Genomic DNA, 22,525 nt, shown 5'->3' on the forward strand with positions numbered 1-22,525 from the left:
TCCTGCGTGTGCAGTAGGTTGGTAGACATGAAGGTCTTAGGAGGTAAGGTAGGTAGGAGGTAAGGTCAGTAGGCAGGTAGAAAGCGATGATATAGGTTTGTAGGTAGGATGTATGAACAGGAAGAATAATGTAATGTCAGGATTTCTTGTCCAATATGACTTTACTTTATAGAGTCACAATCTGAGTTCAATCATTTCCCAGCAAAAGCAGGGTCAAAGGTCAGAGGTCAGGGTCACCTCAGGGCCTGACAGGAGAACATGTCCACAGTCATGTGCTTGTCCTTCAGTTAAAGGACGCTGACTCCATCTTGGTCGTACCCTGTGACCCTCAGTGGGCGGAGCTGAGCGTTTACTGGTGAATTTAAAGTGAGTCGGGGTTAAAGAGTGTGAAGCAGCGTTTACACTCAGGTCCCACAGCATTGATTTCTGACACCAGAGTGAATGAGCCAACGGTCAGCAGGTTGTTTTTATTAACACTGTCTTTGTCTCCCTCTCTCCTCCCCTCATTTCCTGGCACGGCTCCTAATGGCCACGGTCCATCAACTCATTACTCAAATGGATGAAATGGCTTTTATGTGGCGCCGCTGAGCCACCGAGCTGCGAGCAGATTGAGCAAATGAAGAGAAATCAGAGGAACATTCCAGGCCTGATAAAAACAGAGTGAACCATTTTCTCAGCTCCGTCATTATCTGAGAAAAAAGGTGACAGCAGCGTCTGCTCAGTTTGAGTGACAGGCGGAAAAGTCTCAACGTGAATTTCACGTCCTGCTCGATAACAGCGGCGGCGAGCTGCAGCTCATTACCTGCGAAATGTAAAGCCGCTTTAAAATGGTCAGCTCACATTTAATAGAGTAAATATCAGATTCACACAGCTATGAGCTATGATCACATGATGAATGACAGAGTGAACACAAACCTGATGCCTTTGTTCTGTGCGATGCTGTGGTGAGAAATCCTCGACAGAGCAGAGATCACCTGAAACAAACAAACACACAAACTCTTAATATTTATTTTATATTTTCAGTTCACTCATTTAACATGAAACACAATTGTAATGTCATTAAATTGTGTTGTTTAAAAACATGGAGTCAGTCATCAGTCAAGGAAAATATAACAAAAGGTGGCCGACAGGGGCAAACACACTGGAACGACCCAACACCAACACATGCAGGAGGTGGAACGAGCTGCCTATTCACAAATGCTGTGAATTCCTAGCCAATGCCAGCAAGTCCCAAAACGCTGGCAAGTCCCAAAACACTGGCAAGTCCCAAAATGACAGCAAATCCCAAAACGCTGGTAAGTCCCAAAATGCCAGCAAGTCCCAAAACGCCGGCAAGTCCCAAAACGCTGGCAAGTCCCAAAACACCGGCAAGTCCCAAAACGCTGGCAAGTCCCAAAACACCAGCAAGTCCCAAAATGCCGGCGAATCCCAAAACGCTGGCAAGTCCCAAAATGCCAGCAAGTCCCAAAATTCCAGCAAGTCCCAAAATGCCAGCAAGTCCCAAAACGCCGGCAAGTCTCAAAATGCCAGCAAGTCCCAAAAACCCGACAACACCTAAAACGCCAGCAAGTCCTAAATTGCCGGCAAGTCCCAAAAACCCGACAACACCTAAAACGCCAGCAAGTCCCAAAATGCCGGCAAGTCCCAAAAACCTGGCAAGTCCCTAAACGCCAGCAAGTCTCAAAACATTTGCGTTTGCCCCCTAATTTACGTTAAATCAACAAACTACTTAAAGTAGTGATTACTACTTAAACTATTTAAAGTAGTGATTACTACTTAAACTACTTAAAGTAGTCATTACTACTTAAACTACTTAAAGTAGTGATTACTACTTAAAATACTCAAAGTAAGAAGTGATTTGTAGAAAAAACACTACTTAACTACATACACTATGTTATGTGCTGACAATCATGAAGAAAAACAAACTATATCACGTCAACAAAGAAGAAGAAGTAACAAACAAATCTAAACACTGTTAGCTTAGCTGTTAGCTTCACTGGAGCAAATAGTTTGTTGTCATGGGAGACAATCACAGCCAAATCTCACGTGATTGTTGTAGTCTCTCGAGATTTGTGCATAAAATACATAAACTGGCATTTAATAAAATCTGAGGATTTTATGAAGTGGAATATGAGTTTGTTTGAATCCGGTCCTTACTTTACCTAAACTCTCGTGTGTTGTGACCTTTAAACTTTGACTTCCTGCTTCTTTGGTGATGTGAGTGAGTTTACGGCTGAAGACTACAGATGGTGCGCTCACTGGTTCTACACAGGCTCGTGCAGGAGGCTGAGGAAACCTCCACACACACACACACACAGACACACACACACGCACGCACGCACACACACACACAGAGTGCCGCTCCACGCCTCATCAGCGTCTCCTGGGTGTATTTCCTCCTGCAGCACCGTGACAAAGCCAGATGCCTCGTTGACAGGAGGAGACAATTGTTATCTCAACCTCTGTTTCTGTGAGCAGGTGCAGAATCCACAGCCTCTCATCAAACGTCCTCACAGAGCTCGTCGTGTTTCACTGCTGTGAAGAGAAGGCCACACCACCTCAGCACTGTGCAGCACTTGAGAGTGAAGTGGTGTTGACCAGAACCTTTCACTGTGTTCTGGTGTTGAACAGAGAGCTGAGCTGTGGTGGAACAGCCTCAGCGCGGCCGTCGCTCTCTCTATGATCACAGCGTCGCTAAAGACCCGTGTGATAGACCGTCATGTTCATGCTTAATGACTCCAATATGTGTCCACTCTACCATTACACACCTCCTTAATATGCACTCTGACTGCTCTCTGCAGACAGACAGACAGACAGACAGACAGACACACACACAGAGAGACAGAGAGACAGACAGAGAGAGAGAGAGAGACACACACAGAGAGACAGAGAGACAGAGAGAGAGAGACACACACACACAAAGAAGGAGAAAGGATGCACATTAAGCCTCAGTGGTTTGGGTGTTAAATAAATCTCAGTGTGCTGTTTGGTGGCATGTGGCCACCAGGCCGCGCTGCAGTGAGGGATCACAGCTAACAGGTCTTTTTCTGCTCTCTTATTCACCTACAGTGTTTTTGTGGAGCAGTAACAGACAGAAAAACGTAAAAAACCTATGAATTAACTGGACGTTAATCAGTGAGTTAGACATCAGTCATCTCTGGACAAAAGATCACACTTTCAATGTTGATTCTAAATTCATTTCAGAACGGTAAGAAATCCTTCATGGTCAGGTTCCTCTGAAAACAGCTGGTTTCTGGCAGGTTTGTCAGGGTCACAGAGCAACAAAGCTGCTGGTTTTGAGGCACAGAGATCACAGTCATGTAATGTAATGTCATTTATTTTTCAAGACAGGGACAACGCTCAATAAAACATTAATCTTGTACAACAACAGAATATGCATTGTGCTAGGTTTTAGCAGATTTCTATCAGATTGCGTCACTGCACCACCATGGCACCGTCACGGCCCTGTCACAGCACCGTCACAGAACCACCATGGCACCATCACGGCACTGTCACGGCACCGTCACTGCACCACCATGGCACCGTCACGGCACTGTCACGGCAGCACCACCATGGCACCGTCACGGCACCGTCACTGCACCGTCACGGCACTGTCACAGCACCGTCACAGAACCACCATGGCACCGTCACGGCACGGCGTCATCACGGCACCACCATGGCACTGTCACGGCACCACCATGGCACCGTCACGGCACCGTCACAGAACCACCATGGCACCGTCATGGCACTGTCACGGCACCGTCACGGAACCACCATGGCACCGTCACGGCACCACCATGGCACCATCACGGAACCACCATGGCACTGTCACGGCACCACCATGGAACCGTCATGGCAGTCACGGCATGGCACCACCATGGTACCATCACGGAACCACCATGGCACCGTCATGGCACTGTCACGGCAGGCACGGCACGGCACCACCATGGCACCGTCACGGCACTGTCACGGCACCATCACTGCACCACCATGGCACCATCACGGCACCGTCACAGAACCACCATGGCACCGTCACGGCACGGCACCATCACGGTACCACCATGGCACTGTCACGGCACCACCATGGCACCACCATGGCACCGTCACGGCACTGTCACAGCACCGTCACAGAACCACCATGGCACCGTCACGGCACGGCGTTATCACGGCACCACCATGGCACTGTCACGGCACCACCATGGCACTGTCACGGCACCGTCACAGAACCACCATGGCACCGTCATGGCACTGTCACGGCACCGTCACGGAACCACCATGGCACCGTCACGGCACCACCATGGCACCATCACGGAACCACCATGGCACTGTCACGGCACCACCATGGAACCGTCATGGCAGTCACGGCATGGCACCACCATGGTACCATCACGGAACCACCATGGCACCGTCATGGCACTGTCACGGCAGGCACGGCACGGCACCACCATGGCACCGTCATGGCAAGGTCAAGGAACCACCATGGCACTGTCACGGCACTGTCACGGCACAGCACCAACCAACACCGTGTGTTTGGCCCAGAGAGACATCATTGTGTCAGCCAGCACTAAGTTTCCTGGTGTGACTTCCATACGTCACCATTTAAAGTCTATTAATATTAAATGTCTCATTTTGCAGTTTTCATGTTTCACGTCAGCTTCTCGTGACATAATGTGAAAAATATGTCAGATTCTGCAGAGGAAGTAGAAATGTCTTCTCACTCCTGTGACGTGTGCATTAAAATCACACTTACATCTTTTATTTATGGATAGAATTTTATAAATGTATTATTTAGTGCTTTCTCCAGCTTTATATCCAAATCTATTGAGATATATATCGTTATATCAGGACATGGCCTTAAACTTATGAGTCCACAGGGGCAGGACTGGCTCTGCGTGGTCATCACTAACAAATCTAATTTAAACCTGTGCCATGTGCCATCAACTGCAGGAGGGCGGGGCTGTAAATCTGATTAGAATCTAAAAAAGAAAGTCCACATGAGGATTATTGACAGTCCATCAGGAGACGCCAGCGACTGACAATTCAGTTTACATCTGACACCACGAGAGCTCGCGGTGAATCAATGCACGCGTTACAATCCAGCTACAAAGATTCATCACATGACCATTATTCTGATATATTTATGAACTATTCACACTTTCACAACCTCCACGTATGTCAGTCTGCCAACGTGAAGAGAAGAAGAAGAGCCAGGAACAGATGGCTGAGCGTGTGTGTGTGTGAGTGTGTGAGTGAGTGTGTGAGTGTGTGTGTGCGTGTATGAGTGTGTGAGTGTGTGTGTGCGTGCGTGTGTGCCTGCGGGAGTTCCTGTCGTTTACAAACTGTCTTTTATCTTCTTTATCTTCTTTATCTTCTTTATCTTTTTTCTTTCTTGGTTTTGATTTCTTTATGTTTTCACACTAAAACAAAAGTCCAAAAATAAAACCTCATCCTTCACAGACCATAAAGCAAAGATGTTGCCTTTGCAATTTCACGCACACAAGCTAAAATGATTTTCAGCCATAATATAATATAACATAAACTGTATATGCTCATAAAATGGCTGTTTGCTCTCTTTTATGACGTCTGTATGAAAGAATGTCTGCTGCTGCAGCGTTAGAATGAAAAAGGAAGCATTTTATTATTTCAATGAGGGAAACATCGACATGACCATGTTTTATATGTTTGATGTTGATGATTTGACTTGAGATTATTACATAATAAATTAAGACAGCACACACTGAACAGTAATCCCAACTCTAACAGAGATATTTCTTATTCTAGAAGCTGAATTCACTTGAGGTTAATCTGCATGTGTTTGGATTGTGTAAGGAAGCTGGATTATCCCGAGAGAACACACACACACACACACACACACACACACACACACACACACACAGACATGAAAAGTGATGACGTGACGTCAACAGGACAAATTACAGAGAAGTGAGTTTGTCATGAGTAAAAACTGGGACTGCTGCTGATGCTCTGACCTACTGTCAGCCTCTGAACACACACACACACACACACACACGCACACGCACGCACGCACGCACGCACGCATGCACGCACGCACGCACACACACACACACACAACCACACACACACAGTCACGAGTCATTAACTGAACCAACATCAAGAAGAAGACATAACGAGAAAGCTGCATTTTTATCATCCTGAGGAAAAGTCAAGAGACACTTTAAAGACCAGGACCAGGACCAGGACCAGGACCAGGATGATGATGCTGCTCCTGACCCAAAGACCTCATTTAGCCTCAGTGACACGCAGCATCCGTGTGTGTGTGTGTGTGGGCGTGCGTGGGTGTGCATGTGTCTGTGTGCGTGTGTGTGCATGCGTGAGTGTGTGCGTGCGTGTGTATGTGTGCGTGTGTGTGCATGTGTGTGTGTGTGTGTGCATGTGCGTGCATGTGTGTGCGTGTGTGCATGTGTGTGTGTGCGTGCGTGTGCGCATGTGTGCGTGTGTGTGCATGTGTGTGTGTATGTGCATGCGTGCGTGTGTGCATGTGTGTGTGTGTGCGTATGTGTGCGTGTGTGTGCATGTGTACGTGTGTGCATGTGTGTGTGTGCGTGTGCATGTGTATGTGTGTGTGCATGTGTACGTGTGTGTATGTGTATGTGTGTGCATGTGTGTGTGTGCATGTGTGTGCTTGCGTGTGTGTGCATGTGTATGTGTGTGCATGTGTGTGTGTGCGTGTGCATGTGTATGTGTGTGCGTGTGTACGTGTGTGTGCGTGTGTGTGCGTGTGTGTGTGCATGTGTACGTGTGTATGTGTGCGTGCATGTGTACGTGTGTGCATGTGTACGTGTGTTAGTGTGCGTGTGCATGTGTACCTGTGTGCATGTGTACGTGTGTGTGTGTGTGTGCATGTGTATGTGTGTGCGTGTGCATGTGTACGTGTGTGCGTGTGCATGTGTGTGTGCGTGCTTGCGTGTGTGTGCATGTGTATGTGTGTGCTTGCGTGTGTGTGCATGTGTATGTGTGTGCATGTGTGTGTGTGCGTGTGCATGTGTACGTGTGTGCGTGTGCATGTGTATGTGTGTGCGTGTGCATGTGTACGTGTGTGCATGTGTACGTGTGTGTGTGTGTGTGCATGTGTACGTGTGTGCATGTGTACATGTGTGTGTGTGTGTGTGCATGTGTACGTGTGTGCGTGTGCATGTGTACGTGTGTGCGTGTGCATGTGTATGTGTGTGTGTGTGCATGTGTACGTGTGTATGTGTGCGTGCATGTGTACGTGTGTGCATGTGTACGTGTGTGTGTGTGTGCGTGTGCATGTGTACGTGTGTGCGTGTGCATGTGTATGTGTGTGTGTGTGCATGTGTACGTGTGTATGTGTGCGTGCATGTGTACGTGTGTGCATGTGTACGTGTGTGTGTGTGTGCGTGTGCATGTGTACGTGTGTGCGTGTGCATGTGTGTGTGTAAGCCTTCACGACTGATTGTAAATGAGCTTAAAGGTTTTTAATCCTTGCTGAAAAGTTTGGTCCTGGTGTGTCAGAGCCATCGATGAGACCATGTGACCACAGATTAGCTTCAGGACCTGAAACATTGATTTGATCTGAACTCGTTCTGGTTCAAGTAGAAAGGGCAACAGCAGCTAATGGGAGCTAGCCGATACGTGAGCTGTCACATGTCACATGTCACATGTCACGCTTTATCACCGTACGACAGTGACACGCCTGCTACGTGTGTTACCACACACACACACAGAGACATGTGTGTGAGGGAGTATGATGTTATGTGTGAAACCAAGTATGATTTACTGCCTAAAGACACACACACATACACACCATAACACACCCTAACACACACACTCTAACACACAAACACACAGACAGACACACACACACACCCTAACACACACACACACACCATAACACACCCTAACACACACACTCTAACACACACACACACACACACACACACTCTAACACACAAACACACACACACACACACACACACCCTAACACACACACACACACTCTAACACACAAACACACACACACACACACACCCTAACACACACACATACACACCCTAACACACACACACACACACTCTAACACACAAACACACACACACACACACACACACACCCTAACACACACACATACACACCCTAACACACACACACACACTCTAACACACAAACACACACACACACACAAACACACACACACACACACAAACACACACACACACCCTTACACACACACACACACTCTAACACACAAACACACACACACACACAGCATACGTTCAGTATAGTGATGGATGCCTTCAGAAGCTGCTGTGGTGCAGCTGCAGTTTCTGGTGGAGACGAGGTTTAATGATGAGGAGACAGAAAACAATGTAACCTGTGACTCAGTGATGGCTCGACACACTCCACTATGAAAGGATGAATAACACATTAGTCTATGATTCAATTCTCCAGCTGTGCTCTCTTCAGTAAGAGTCACTGAGCCTCCATCAAACAACAAACAACAAACAACAACTCAGCTCAGCTCAGCACTTTGTGTCCACACTAAAACAAGAGGCTGCTGAGAGTAAACCTGGACCTGGACCTGGACTTGGACCTGGACTTGGACCTGGACCTGGACCTGGACCGGGACCTGGGGATGATTCACAGTCACATACACGATGGAGAGATGAATGTCTGATGATGAAGTGGCTCATCTATGTCGTATAATATTTGAAGCAAGTGCTTCAACAACTCCCAGCATGCACTGCGCTCGCTGCCCCGCGAGAGTCTCAAGTTTACAAGCAGACATGGGAGGGATTAGATATATAATAAATATAAAAATATAAAACAAATTACTCGCACATTAAAGCAAGGACACTGCAAACGTCCAGCTGAGTCCACTGAAGATGAACCAAAGGAGAGAAGAGGAGAAGAAAAGCTGAAGGTGCCTGAGCATCCAATTCCATCACTTTTGATAAAAGGGGCTGGACTCAATCCCAGGTGACGGGGTGAAAGGCCGGTTCACACCCTGGACAGGTCAGAGGTCAGAGGTCAGCAGAGACAAACATCCATTCACTCTCACACCTACAGTGAATTCAGAGTCAACCTTTAACCTCATCTGTTTGTGTTTGTTCAGTCAGTGTTAGAGTGAGTCATCTTTCAAACAGAGGGTTGACGGTTCAATTCCCAAAGATGTGTGAGAGATAAAGCGCTGTGTGAATGTGTGAGTGTGAATGGGTGAATGGTGTAAATCAATTCTAATGTATGAAACCAGAAACACAGAAATAATCATGATTTTTTTGTCAGATTAATAATCTGGTTTTATTTTTTTGTCAGATTAATAATCTGGTTTCGTTTTGTTTGTCAGATTAATAATCTGGTTTTCATTTTTTTGTCAGATTAATTAATAATCTGGTTTTCATTTTTTTGTCAGATTAATTAATAATCTGGTTTTCATTTTTTGTCAGATTAATAATCTGGTTTTCATTACCTCTCAGTTTTCCAAACACAGTGTGACTCACATGTCAAGGATAAACAGCTGCTTCATTGTTCTGCAGCTGAACAGAAACATGATGTCAGAGTTCACACGTTCACCTGAATAGAAGTGTGATCATAAACGAGGAAACATGGAGTTCATCTCTGTCATTGTTTATGATCAACAATGAGCCGAGTCACCTTCACATGGATCCACCACACAAGGATTACTGACACTAAACCAGAACCAGAACCTGGTCTGAGTGTGTGAAGCAGCTTGCGGTGATAAAAGAAAAGTATGAGAGGATGAGGAGAAGAAGGAGGAGGAGGAGGAGGAGGAGGAGGAGGAGGAAGCTACAAGTACTACAACATCATTCTTATCAGACACTGCAGGCACATGTCTGTGTGTGTGTGTGTGTGTGTGTGTGTGTGTGTGACGGTCCATTGCATGTCAGAATGAAGCTGAGTGAATGAATGGGATTAAACCAACATGAGTAATCCAGCTGCTCTGTGGGGTGGGGGGGTGACCCACACTCCTCTGCTGGAGCAGATAAGCGTGTGTGTGTGTGTGTGTGTGTGTGTGTGTGTGTGTGTGTCGGGGGGCTACACGGTCAGCTGATGAGACGTTCACTGTGTTTGGAGACTAAAAGACGTCAGTACATTTAAACAGAAGTGTGTTTTTACACCTTCTTATGAAGGTCATTAATATCATTTAAATCATTTACCGTTTCACCACGACATTTCCTTTACAAGTCCTTTTTTATTTTGAACATAAATAACAGACATCACAGTGATCCTGGACGACACAAACTCAACTAAAGTCTTCATGTGTTCACGCGTGTTCTCAAACCAGCGCAGGGTTTTAGTGCTGATCCATTTCTGTCTCACTGCTGTTTGTCTCAAGTGTGACAGGGACGTTTGTCTCCTGCTCTCAGGTCACTGTTTTATATCTGCATTCTGCTGCGTCTGCTGTCTTATTAAAATGACTAACTGTGTGTGTGTGTGTGTGTGTTTCATACACATTTCCCCAGACACACGTTTACACCACACACTACAGCAGTGTGTGTGTGTGTGTGTGTGTGTGTGTGTGTTCATACATGTTCATGTTTTATTTAAGGAAACTATCACATAAACATGAGTTAAATACTGCAACACGAGGCGGGAAATGCAATAAAACGTTGATTTTTATGATTATGTTTGTGCTAATTCAAGTATCAAAATAATAACACTGAATATTGCGCGAGTGCAGCGGTTTCAGAGGCTCCAGAGCGCCGAGCTTATTGGTGTCGTTGCTCAAACACAAGTGGACGACTTCCCCCTCGTGTGGCTGCTGCATTAAATCCCCCTCTGCCGTGTTCTGCCGTGCTCAGGGACGACGACTGCAGCTGAACGAACACATGATCTTTATTTCATTATTATTTCTCTAAAACTCTTATCACACGCTGCAGTGTGGATCCACAGGGACAAAGTCAGGTGTGTGTGTGTGTGTTGCTTTGTATCCAGAGCCGAAGCTGAGATACAAAAACATAAAGAATAAATCTTTGTCCCAAAGCGGCAGTGATACAGCGTTCAGTTTCCAGGTAACAAAGCAAACAGCATTTATTTTGACATAATACTTTTAGATATTTGCCTCGGTGGTGAAACAGAGAAGAAACGACACTTCAGAGAGTTCAGCAGTGACTGATGTCTCTGAAGAGACGCTCGTCTTTTTGGCCCACAGGACGATGGAAGGAGTGAAAGTGACAAATGAACTAAGAGCTTCCATTAGAGGCTCCGCCCACTTCACTCTGGGACTGTTAAGATCCTGTCAGTGGGACGAAGGAGGCTCCTGCTGATGGGTCAGTCCAACACTCCATTCACTGATATATGATGTATGTGTAGTCTGGATTATTTTCTCTTTTTTCTCTTTAAAATGTTGGCGTTTGTCAATAAAAGTCAGTTTTTCTCGGACAGATTGTCGTCTCTTTATCAGACGTTGGAGTTTCTCACCATCTTGAGTGAGTTTTTTTTACACTCTGCCATGTGTTGCAGCGCAGACACCTCAGACTGAAATAGAACGCGTCGCTCACGACGACGAGGTTTGTAAACAGAAGAACAGATTTTCATCCAGATTCAGGATCAGATCAGAACTTCAGTTGGTCTGAATATTTGTGACAAAAATAAATCAAAATAAAAGAATAAAAAAACACAGAATGGTGAACCAACTGTACACGTGTTATTATCGTGTTATTAGCGCATTATTAACGGTGTTAACACAAACCCATTTTAACGGCGTCTTTCTCTTTTTTATCGTGAGATTAACGCTCTTTTTGGTCGAGCAAACTTTGTGTTTTTTGTCACGTGCTGTTGTGATATAGTCTCAATAAAAAAACATCTGCACAAAGCAAGCAGATCCACTTGTCTATGTTGATAAGAGCATTAAAATGAGAAGAAATAATGGGACACAAAGAAATCAAGGGACATTTACAATAGATACAAATGTTAACGATGACATTAATGCGATTAATCGTGAGTTAATATTTGATGATGCTGATCCTGCTCCTCCACGCTTCACTCGTCCTCTCACATCCACACTAATAATCACATTGTTCACACCGTTACAATATTTATGGCGTCTAAAGCAGCAGAACGACTCTGACATCACGACACATTCACTTCAAAGCTGTTTCTGCTGCTGGCAACATTTTCACCTTCACACTTTTCATGTGTGAAGACAAAAAAGATCGACATGGATCATCCACATGTGAGGGAGGAGTCAATCAATGCACGAGCATCAACGAGGTAGACGAGGAGGAAGAGGAGGAGGAGGAGGAGGTTCACACTTTGTTTTCTCACATTCAGCCTCTACAGAAACATGAAGTCACTAAAAGTGTTTTTAATGAACATCGATGCATTAAAAACTGTTTTACTTCTCCTTTGTTGGTCGTTCAAAAATGTTAAAACATTAAAAAGTGTCTGGAGACGTTAAAGTGAAGAAAATACTTTCTAATTGTTCAACGTCTTTGAAATGTTTAGAACAAAGAAATGAGCCGTGCGCAGTTTTACTTTAAATACAACACAATCAAACACGAGCTTCAAGGTTACAATGAAACACCTGATTTGACTTCATCTGTGCATCACTGATTTAAAATGAAATCACTTCATGGTAACTGTAGACTAAAGAGGGAGGAGCTTCTGTGTGTGTGTGTGTGTGGGGGCAGGGTCACAGAGAGGTTACATTAGAGATTCACATCACCTGAGGAGTGAAGGGAGGAGTGAAGGGAGGAGTGAAGGGAGGAGTGAGTGCAGGGAAAGTGAAGTGCTGTTCTATGAAAGATCAATGAATCAGAGGCTACAATTGTATTCTGAAAGATTATATATATATATACTGTATATACATATATATATATATATATATATATATACATATATATATATATAAATATATATATATATATATATATTTAATGAGCCATCATGAAACCATGTGATGATTTGACTTTCATTATCTTCACTTTATATAAATCAAACGACACGTTTCTGAAGAAACAAAAGTCACTTCCTACATACAGCAGGCCTGTAGGTGGCGCTGTAACACAGTCACAGGAATATACAACGCAACACACAATACCACGCAAAGAGAAAGACGAAAAAACTGCAAACACAAGAAGGCGACGACAAAGACGACAGAGAGCGAGAGAATGATGTGTGAGTGTGTTTGTGTGTGAGTATGTGTGTGTGTGTGTCTGTGTGTGTGTGTGCGCGCGCGTGTGTGTGTGTGTGTGTGTCTGTGTGTGTGTGTGTGTGTGCGCGCGCGTGTGTGTCTGTGTGTGTATCTGTGTGTGTGGGTGTGTGTGTGTGTGTGTGTGTGTGTGTGCGTGTGTGTGTGCGTATGTGTATGTGTGTGTATCTGTGTGTGTGTGTGTGTGTGTGTGTGTGTGTGTGTGCGTATGTGTATGTGTGTGTATCTGTGTGTGTGGGTGTGTGTGTGTGTGTGTGTGTGTCTGTGTGTGTGTGTGTGAGACACACATCAGAAGGAGTCAAAACTCCAGTAGAGAATAAATGTGATCGTCCTCGACCTCTGAACACTGTCACAGTGTCACAGTTTGCTGCTTGTTAACCTTCCGGGACTTTTGTGTGTCGTTGGGCGACATCAGCTGACAGCCTGTGTGGTGTCGCACTCTCAGAACCCCCCACATCCCTGAACCCCAAACCTCCCCCTCTTTAGTTCCACCCCCCACTTCACAGGGAATATCTTCACAGTCCCTGACGCTGAAAACACTGTTCACACCAAACACGGAGAGTGAGAGCGAGCGCGTGTGTGATGTGGTTACAGCTTCAGGCCACGCCAACCAAACTGGGATCGTCAGCCGACGTGAAGAGACACCCAAAAAAGAATAATGCATGTTGATGAGGGGGCGGAGCAGTGAGTGAGAGGGTGAGGTGGCCGCTGCTGTCGAGCTGCACTCAGTGAATAATTCCCTCTCATGTTTCTGTCAGTGTCACATCTCTGTCCAACAACAACAAACAGATTATTTATGCACTAATCTGGATTAAGATGATAACAAAACTGATAACTCGGCCTTTAGGTTCGTTTCATCCGAGGATCAAGTCAGTGCTGATGGTTTAAAATGTCACATTATAACGTGTTCAACGGAGGTTTGTGTGTGACTGCAGTTGCACTTGTCTGTCAGCAGGGGCAACACAGAGCAGCTGTACAGATATAAAGCAGCATGAAGAGTCGTCTCACTCGCGATAATGTTTCAAAGACGTGAAGAAAAGTGAATTCTGCGTCACTTGAACAAAGTGAAAGATGTGACGAGACTACATTTACTTTAGTTACGTGACATGATGACACAAAATAAGCCAATAAAACACCAGCAGCAGGTAAAGCGCTGCAAAAACAACACGTGTACAAAGAAATAGTTGTTTCAACAAACTCAGGGAGATTCCACACTTTCAGACATTTATGAAGGAAACTTCTGTTCTGTGTGGATAAAAAAAAAAAACCTCTGACTCTATGTTGTTATAATGGATTATTTGTAAGAATGGACTTTAGCCACAAATGACTGAAATGATTGTTTTACTGTTGCTGTCACACTGTGTTTGATGAGAGCTGTGGTGATGCATCATGGGAATGTGTTTACATGGAGACAGTGCTTTTAGATGGAGACTGGCAGGTTAAGCAGAGTGTGCTGAGACAATCTGAGGATCCATGCAGCTCTGTGGTCGCAGAGTTAAAACACTAGCAGCTCACAGGAGGAGGGGGAGGAGGAGGAGGAGGAGGAGGAGGAGGAGAGCTTTGATTCTACTCTGACACTTCACTGAGTGTGTGTGTGTACTTGTGAACCAGTAGAACAGGGGACTTTAACAAGAAAATGAGGACTATGTATTATGTATGTGTGTGTATGTACTGTATGTATATGTAGGTATGTACTGTATGTATATGTAGGTATGTTTGTATATAAATATATATACATATATATATATATATATATATATATATACATATATAGTATATTATGTGTGTTCTTAATACCTGTAATACCCTCAATAAAGAAATGAATACAAAAAAAAGAACAGGGGATTCGGTGTCGTTACACACTCACAAAGAGGGGACTCCATGTTGAACAGGGGACATTTTTCAGGTCCCCTCTTTGTCATGCTTTAAATCAAGTTTAAATCATGTCTAAGATGCTCTGGTGATTTTTTTTAATATTAAACAAAGTCCCCTGTTAGCCTGGTAAATGTGTATGTGTGTGTGTGTGTGTCTGCCTGCACATTTCCACATGAGTAAATGTGTGACAGCCTGAGAGCAAAGAAAGTGTGACACACCCACTTAAAGAGAGGAGAGTGATGAAGATACCATTAGTGTTTTCAGTCCCATCAGTGAAGGATGTTTGTGGACATGTCACACTGACACACACACTACACCTGTGTCCATCTGTCTTCCTGTTCCATATGACTTTAGTTTGAACGTGTAATAGTGCGACCGCTGTGAGTGGACGACAGAGGCCCAGTTGTGAGGGTAAAAGTCCTCGGGGCAGAAAACACTGGAACAAATGTCTGAGGTTTAAAACTGAGCTTTTCAGGCGGAGAAATCAATTCACCATACATTCAGAGCTGAGCTGCTGCTGCTGGGATGCTTTCATTCACTATGTGATCAATAAACACTGAATAATAGAGCGTCGAGTGAATGTGCAGAGCTGCAGAGGAAGATAACTGCAACACTGACAATGTTCTTAATGTACTTCTCACAGCTGAGCTGCTCTATCACAGCCTGAGTCATGCATGAGCTCACGCCACAAACACTGAGTCTGTGCTCATAGGTCACGTAAATAAAAATCCATATTAAACGAGGTGTATGTAGCATTTACTCCACGGTCAGGGTTAACAGCCCATCATCCAACATTCACTCAGACATCAGCAGCACATCAACCAACATTCACTCAACGCTAGCAGCACATCATCCAACATTCACTCAGACATTAGCAGCACATCATCCAACATTCACTCAAACACTAGCAGCACATCATCCAACATTCACTCAGACATTAGCAGCACATCATCCAACATTCACTCAGACATTAGCAGCACATCATCCAACATTCACTCAGACATTAGCAGCACATCATCCAACATTCACTCAAACACTAGCAGCACATCATCCAACATTCACTCAGACATTAGCAGCACATCATCCAACATTCACTCAGACATTAGCAGCACATCATCCAACATTCACTCAAACACTAGCAGCACATCATCCAACATTCACTCAGACATTAGCGGCACATCATCCAACATTCACTCAAACACTAGCAGCACATCATCCAACATTCACTCAGACATTAGCAGCACATCATCCAACATTCACTCAGACATTAGCAGCACATCATCCAACATTCACTCAAACACTAGCAGCACATCATCCAACATTCACTCAGACATTAGCAGCACATTATCCAACATTCACTCAAACACTAGCAGCACATCATCCAACATTCACTCAGACATCAGCAGCACATCAACCAACATTCACTCAACGTTAGCAGCACATCATCCAACATTCACTCAGACATTAGCAGCACATCATCCAACATTCACTCAAACACTAGCAGCGCATCATCCAACATTCACTCAGACATTAGCAGCACATCATCCAACATTCACTCAAACACTAGCAGCACATCATCCAACATTCACTCAGACATTAGCAGCACATCATCCAACATTCACTCAGACATTAGCAGCACATCATCCAACATTCACTCAGACATTAGCAGCACATCAACCAACATTCACTCAGACATTAGCAGCACATCATCCAACATTCACTCAGACATGAGCAACATATCATCCAACATTCACTCAAACACTAGCAGCACATCATCCAACATTCACTCAAACACTAGCAGCACATCATCCAACATTCACTCAAACACTAGCAGCACATCATCCAACATTCACTCAAACACAAGCAACACATCATCCAATATTCACTCAAACATGAGCAGCACATCATCCAACATTCACTCAGACATGAGCAACACATCATCCAACATTCACTCAAACACTAGCAGCACATCATCCAACATTCACTCAGACATTAGCAGCACATCATCCAACATTCACTCAGACATTAGCAGCACATCATCCAACATTCACTCAAACACTAGCAGCACATCATCCAACATTCACTCAGACATTAGCAGCACATTATCCAACATTCACTCAAACACTAGCAGCACATCATCCAACATTCACTCAGACATCAGCAGCACATCAACCAACATTCACTCAACGTTAGCAGCACATCATCCAACATTCACTCAGACATTAGCAGCACATCATCCAACATTCACTCAAACACTAGCAGCGCATCATCCAACATTCACTCAGACATTAGCAGCACATCATCCAACATTCACTCAAACACTAGCAGCACATCATCCAACATTCACTCAGACATTAGCAGCACATCATCCAACATTCACTCAGACATTAGCAGCACATCATCCAACATTCACTCAGACATTAGCAGCACATCAACCAACATTCACTCAGACATTAGCAGCACATCATCCAACATTCACTCAGACATGAGCAACATATCATCCAACATTCACTCAAACACTAGCAGCACATCATCCAACATTCACTCAAACACTAGCAGCACATCATCCAACATTCACTCAAACACTAGCAGCACATCATCCAACATTCACTCAAACACAAGCAACACATCATCCAATATTCACTCAAACATGAGCAGCACATCATCCAACATTCACTCAGACATGAGCAACACATCATCCAACATTCACTCAGACACAAGCAACACATCATCCAACATTCACTCAGACATGAGCAACACATCATCCAACATTCACTCAAACATGAGCAGTACATCATCCAACATTCACTCAAACATGAGCAACACATCATCCAACATTCACTCAAACATGAGCAACACATCATCCAACATTCACTCAAACATGAGCAACACATCATCCGACAACATGTGTTTCTGCTGCTACTTGTGTTTCTGCTGTTGCTTGTGTTTCTGCTGCTGCTGATTGTGTTTCTGCTGCTGCTGATTGTGTTTCTGCTGCTTGTGTTTCTGTTGCTTGTGTTTCTGCTGCTGCTGCTGCTTATATTTCTGCTGCTGCTTGTGTTTCTGTTGCTTGTGTTTCTGCTACTGCTGCTTGTGTTTCTGTTGCTTGTGTTTCTGCTGCAGCTTTTTTTCAGCTGTCTGTGTTTCTGCTGCTGCTGCTTATGTTTCTGCAGGCTGCCACACTTAACCTCATGATGCTACTTTGTGTTTCTGCTGCTGTTGCTTGTGTTTATGCTGCTGCTTCTTGTGTTTCTGCTGCTTGTGTTTCTGCTGCTGTTGCTTGTGTTTATGCTGCTGCTTCTTGTGTTTCTGCTGCTTATGTTTCTGCAGGCTGCCACACTTAACCTAATGATGCTGCCTGTGTTTCTGCTGCTGCTGCTGCTTGTGTTTCTGCTGCTGCTGATTGTGTTTCTGCTGCTGCTTATGTTTCTGCCGACTGCGTCACTAAACCTAAACACACAGTGCTGTGCTCTACAGGGACATCACTCTGAATGAAGCACAGCTTCTACTGCTGCTTGTGTTTCTGCTGCTGCTGCTGCTTATGTTTCTGCAGACTGCGTCACTTAACCTAATGAAACACACAGTGCTGTGCTCTACAGGGACATCACTCTGAATGAAGCACAGTTTCTACTGCTGCTTGTGTTTCTGCTGCTGCTGATTGTGTTTCTGCTGCTGCTTATGTTTCTGCCGACTGCGTCACTTAACCTAATGAAACACACAGTGCTGTGCTCTACAGGGACGTCACTCTGAATGAAGCACAGTTTCTACTGCTGCTTGTGTTTCTGCTGCTGCTGATTGTGTTTCTGCTGCTGCTTATGTTTCTGCCGACTGCGTCACTTAACCTAATGAAACACACAGTGCTGTGCTCTACAGGGACGTCACTCTGAATGAAGCACAGTTGATATTGACAGACTGACAGAAAGTGATGAGCAGCACAAACAGAAATGATGTGAAACTTTTTAGCAAAAACAAAAAAGAGCAGATAACCCTCACATTCCTCACTGCTGTGTGAGTGTGTGATGGACCGAGACCAGAGGACCTCAGAGGGAAGAGTCTGGACCACGTCCAGCTCCCTGATGGCATTTGGAAGCAGTTCACTTAGGGAGGAGGAGGAGGAGGAGGAGGAATCCCTTTATTCAGCATGTGCACACACACACACACACAGACAGGGAGGGAGTGACACATCACAGCCTCAGACAGCTCCGTGTGTCAGCTGCAGCAGACTGAGCCTCATTATGGCTCTTCATTCACTGACTCTCACCAGGATGACATGGAGGAGAGTGGGGGAGGGGCAGCAGACACACACCACTGTTTATCCTCACATTCACTGTTACTGCGGTTGTATCCAGACACCGTGTGGACGAGAAGGATTTCATACATTTAACTTTACACAGTCACGTCCCTGGTGTAAAAACCTGTTAAAAACCTACATGAAGTATGTAAAAGACAACGTAAATATTACTTCACAACTTAATAAGTTCCGTTTAAATATGGCTCTGTTGTTTTGAGGAGGAAGTGGATCTGAATATCTGTCATTTATTATCCAAACACCGTCACAGTCAGTACTGCACACACTGGTGTCCTCAGTCAGTCACAGTTATGAGAAATGAAATGATGAATTCTCCTTCTTCAAAGTAGAATCTAAACAGATTCACAGTCAACACTAAAGAGCGACGGCGCTGTGAGGGATCTGACACTGAACACCTGAGTCGTGAAAACACAAAGACTGAAGTTAACGAGCATCACATTTGTCAAACGTTCAACTTTAACTTCAGTGTCATCAATGAATCATGAACTTCAATCCTTTAAAGGCCTGGACATAAACTGGACACAGCACACGTTCTTAACACGTAAACGCTCCCTCAAATGTTTAACTGTTTGGAACTGAGTTCTTCTTTATTCTTTAAAGGAATACTTCACCAATTTCCATGTGGCTTTGTAGTGCTACTATAGCACTAGTATTTAAAAATACTGTGCTTCGCTCCCTCAGTTTTACGCTGAGTTGTAAAAAAAAATTTTGACGTTTGCCCTACACTTTATCAAAAGTGATGGAATTTGAAGCTCAGGCCCTGGTTTTTGTCACCTTCAGCTTTTCTTCTCCTCTTCTCTCCTTTACTCCATCTTCAGTGGACTCAGCTGGACGTTTCCAGCGTCCTTGGTTTGAATATGTGGAGCGACTGCTGTTCAGTCAAAGGCACTGAGTGAGTGGTAAAGTAAGGTGTGGATGTGGTGTCGGTGGATGATCTGATCATCTTTGTCTTTGGAAGACTTGTCTTTGGCACTTGCTTCAAATATTATTTCACATTTCTACGACATAGATGACCAAGTTTTAATAGACATTCATCAACATGTTGACATAAAAACAAACAGAGCCTCAGCCTTCACCCTCACATCCACACTGATGGGATTTTAAAAGCAGAAACAGCCATTAAGTTGTCACTGGTCACTAATGTGCTGGAAAAGTCTAAACTCACCGTTAATAATTTCAGTGCTTCACCATGAAGCCAGTGCTGTCAGAGCATGTGAAAGGATTCATGGCCACTTTTCACAAATATCCGGCAGCATTTAAGACACGTTCACATGTTAATAATGCAGCCAAGACACCAGCTGTTCTTACTTCCTCAGACTTCACATGAAATCATGATGAGGTGCATCGTGTTGATTTCATCAACTTAAACACTTTATGTGACTAAAGACGGTAAAAATAAAAACACGGACGAGACGAGGTTGTTTCTGTGTTTTATCAAACGTTTGTAAATGTTTTTCAGGATAATGACATGGTTTAAAATCCAAGGCTGTCAGTTAAACGTGTTATTAACGTGTTAATAACGGTGTTAACACAAACCCATTTTAACGGCGTCTTTCTCTTTTTTTATCGTGAGATTAACGTTCTTTTTGGTCGAGTAAACTTTGTGTTTTTTTTCACATGCTGTTGCAACAACTAGTAACGTTATAAAAACTCCAACACCACACCAGATGTAGCTAGAGCGGAAACAACACAACAGGCACGCTGCACACACTTGTTTGGGCTAAAGAGTAGTAGCTAACGTTGTGTTGTGAGTGGATGGCGAGCGCTGTGCGCTTCTCCGTCTCCAAGCGGGCTCTCCGTATCCAACGCAGCCTGGATCATTTGTCCACGCACTCCCCACATCCAAGTCATGATGTCTGCAGTGTTACCAACCAAGCTGGCAGACCCCCCAACCGTAGTGAGGAGACCACCCAAGACCGCTAGCTCCTTTAGCTCGGATTAGCTCGCTAAACCACGGCACTTTATTCACACACTGATGATATTCACGAAGTTTCATGACTGATTAATATTCATTGACTTATAAGAGTTTTTATTAAAAACCTAAGTAAATATGGACGTTTAATCTGTGACATGAAGCTAACCCTTCAACACTTTTGCTGGATTACAGGGTCACACGTTGTGTTTGATCATGTCCAGCTGGTCATTTTGAAATCCAGCTCTGGAAAAGCTTTTTTTAACTGGGACATTAAAAGCCTCCATCATGCAAACTTAAGGGGACATTTCAGATATTCCCACCTCACTTCTCCTCCAGCCTTTGCTAATTTCCTGACACTGATGTCATGTCACTGATCACATTTCTACCAACCAAGTGTTCTAAGTTATTTCAAATGGTCAGAGACTGTAAGTGACTGATATGAGAGTATCATTGTTACACCTGAATCTTTCCAGGAACGATTCAGTATCCTCCACTTCTTCTTTAGTGGTGTCACTGATGTCACGAGTGGATCGCTCTCACATGTCCAACAACAGTTGGTTTTATTATTGATGTGATGTTTCATCCCTCAGAGGACGGAGCTGACCTGTCTGTCACTTAGACTGTGACCCACATCACAACAGCACAGAGTGAACAGGACAGTCACACACACACACACACTCACACACACACTCGTGAGCTGGAACAGAAACAGACAGTGACACTTCTAATAAACCTGAGTGTGAGGAGCAGAGAAGCTGCTGTCTGTTTGGATCCAACACTATTACAAGTTTCTCCATTTAATCTCAGGAGAAAAGCTCAACATCACAGTGTTTCACTCTTACATCACAGCAGGTCAGTCTTAATGGATTCTTCTCTGTCACACGTCTGTGTGTGTGTGTGTGTGTGTGTGTGTGTGTGTGTGTGTGTGTGGAGAAAGTGACATGTCAGCCACACTGTAAAGGCCATCTTCAATCCAATATGCATGTGATTACACAAACTGAAACACTCAGGAGTCCAGAGTCAACAAACCTGACGACCACAACCGTTCTGAGCTGAACACAAAACACAACAGCAACACAACACTAGCACAAAACTGTTCAGACACAGCAGTGTTTCACCAACACAACACCAACACAACACTAACACAAAACTGTTCAGACACAGCAGTGTTTCACCAACACAACACTAACACAACACTGTTCAGACACAACAGTGTTTCACCAACAGCAACACAACACTAACACAAAACTGT

At 44.4% G+C, this 22,525-nt stretch overlaps 1 protein-coding gene across 11 annotated transcripts in view; it reads right to left on the reverse strand.

Annotated features, from left to right (window-relative positions):
- vav2 (vav 2 guanine nucleotide exchange factor) overlaps positions 1-22,525 on the reverse strand; it is a 195,318-nt gene that overhangs the window by 58,505 nt on the left and 114,288 nt on the right. For all 11 annotated transcript variants that reach the window (XM_058616868.1, XM_058616869.1, XM_058616861.1 and 8 more), the window contains exon 3: positions 916-974. In XM_058616868.1, coding sequence (XP_058472851.1) covers positions 916-974 — 59 coding nt within the window. The remainder of the gene's footprint in view (positions 1-915; positions 975-22,525) is intronic.

The sequence above is a fragment of the Solea solea genome, chromosome 19 (assembly GCF_958295425.1).
Source record: "Solea solea chromosome 19, fSolSol10.1, whole genome shotgun sequence".
NCBI lineage: Eukaryota > Metazoa > Chordata > Actinopteri > Pleuronectiformes > Soleidae > Solea > Solea solea.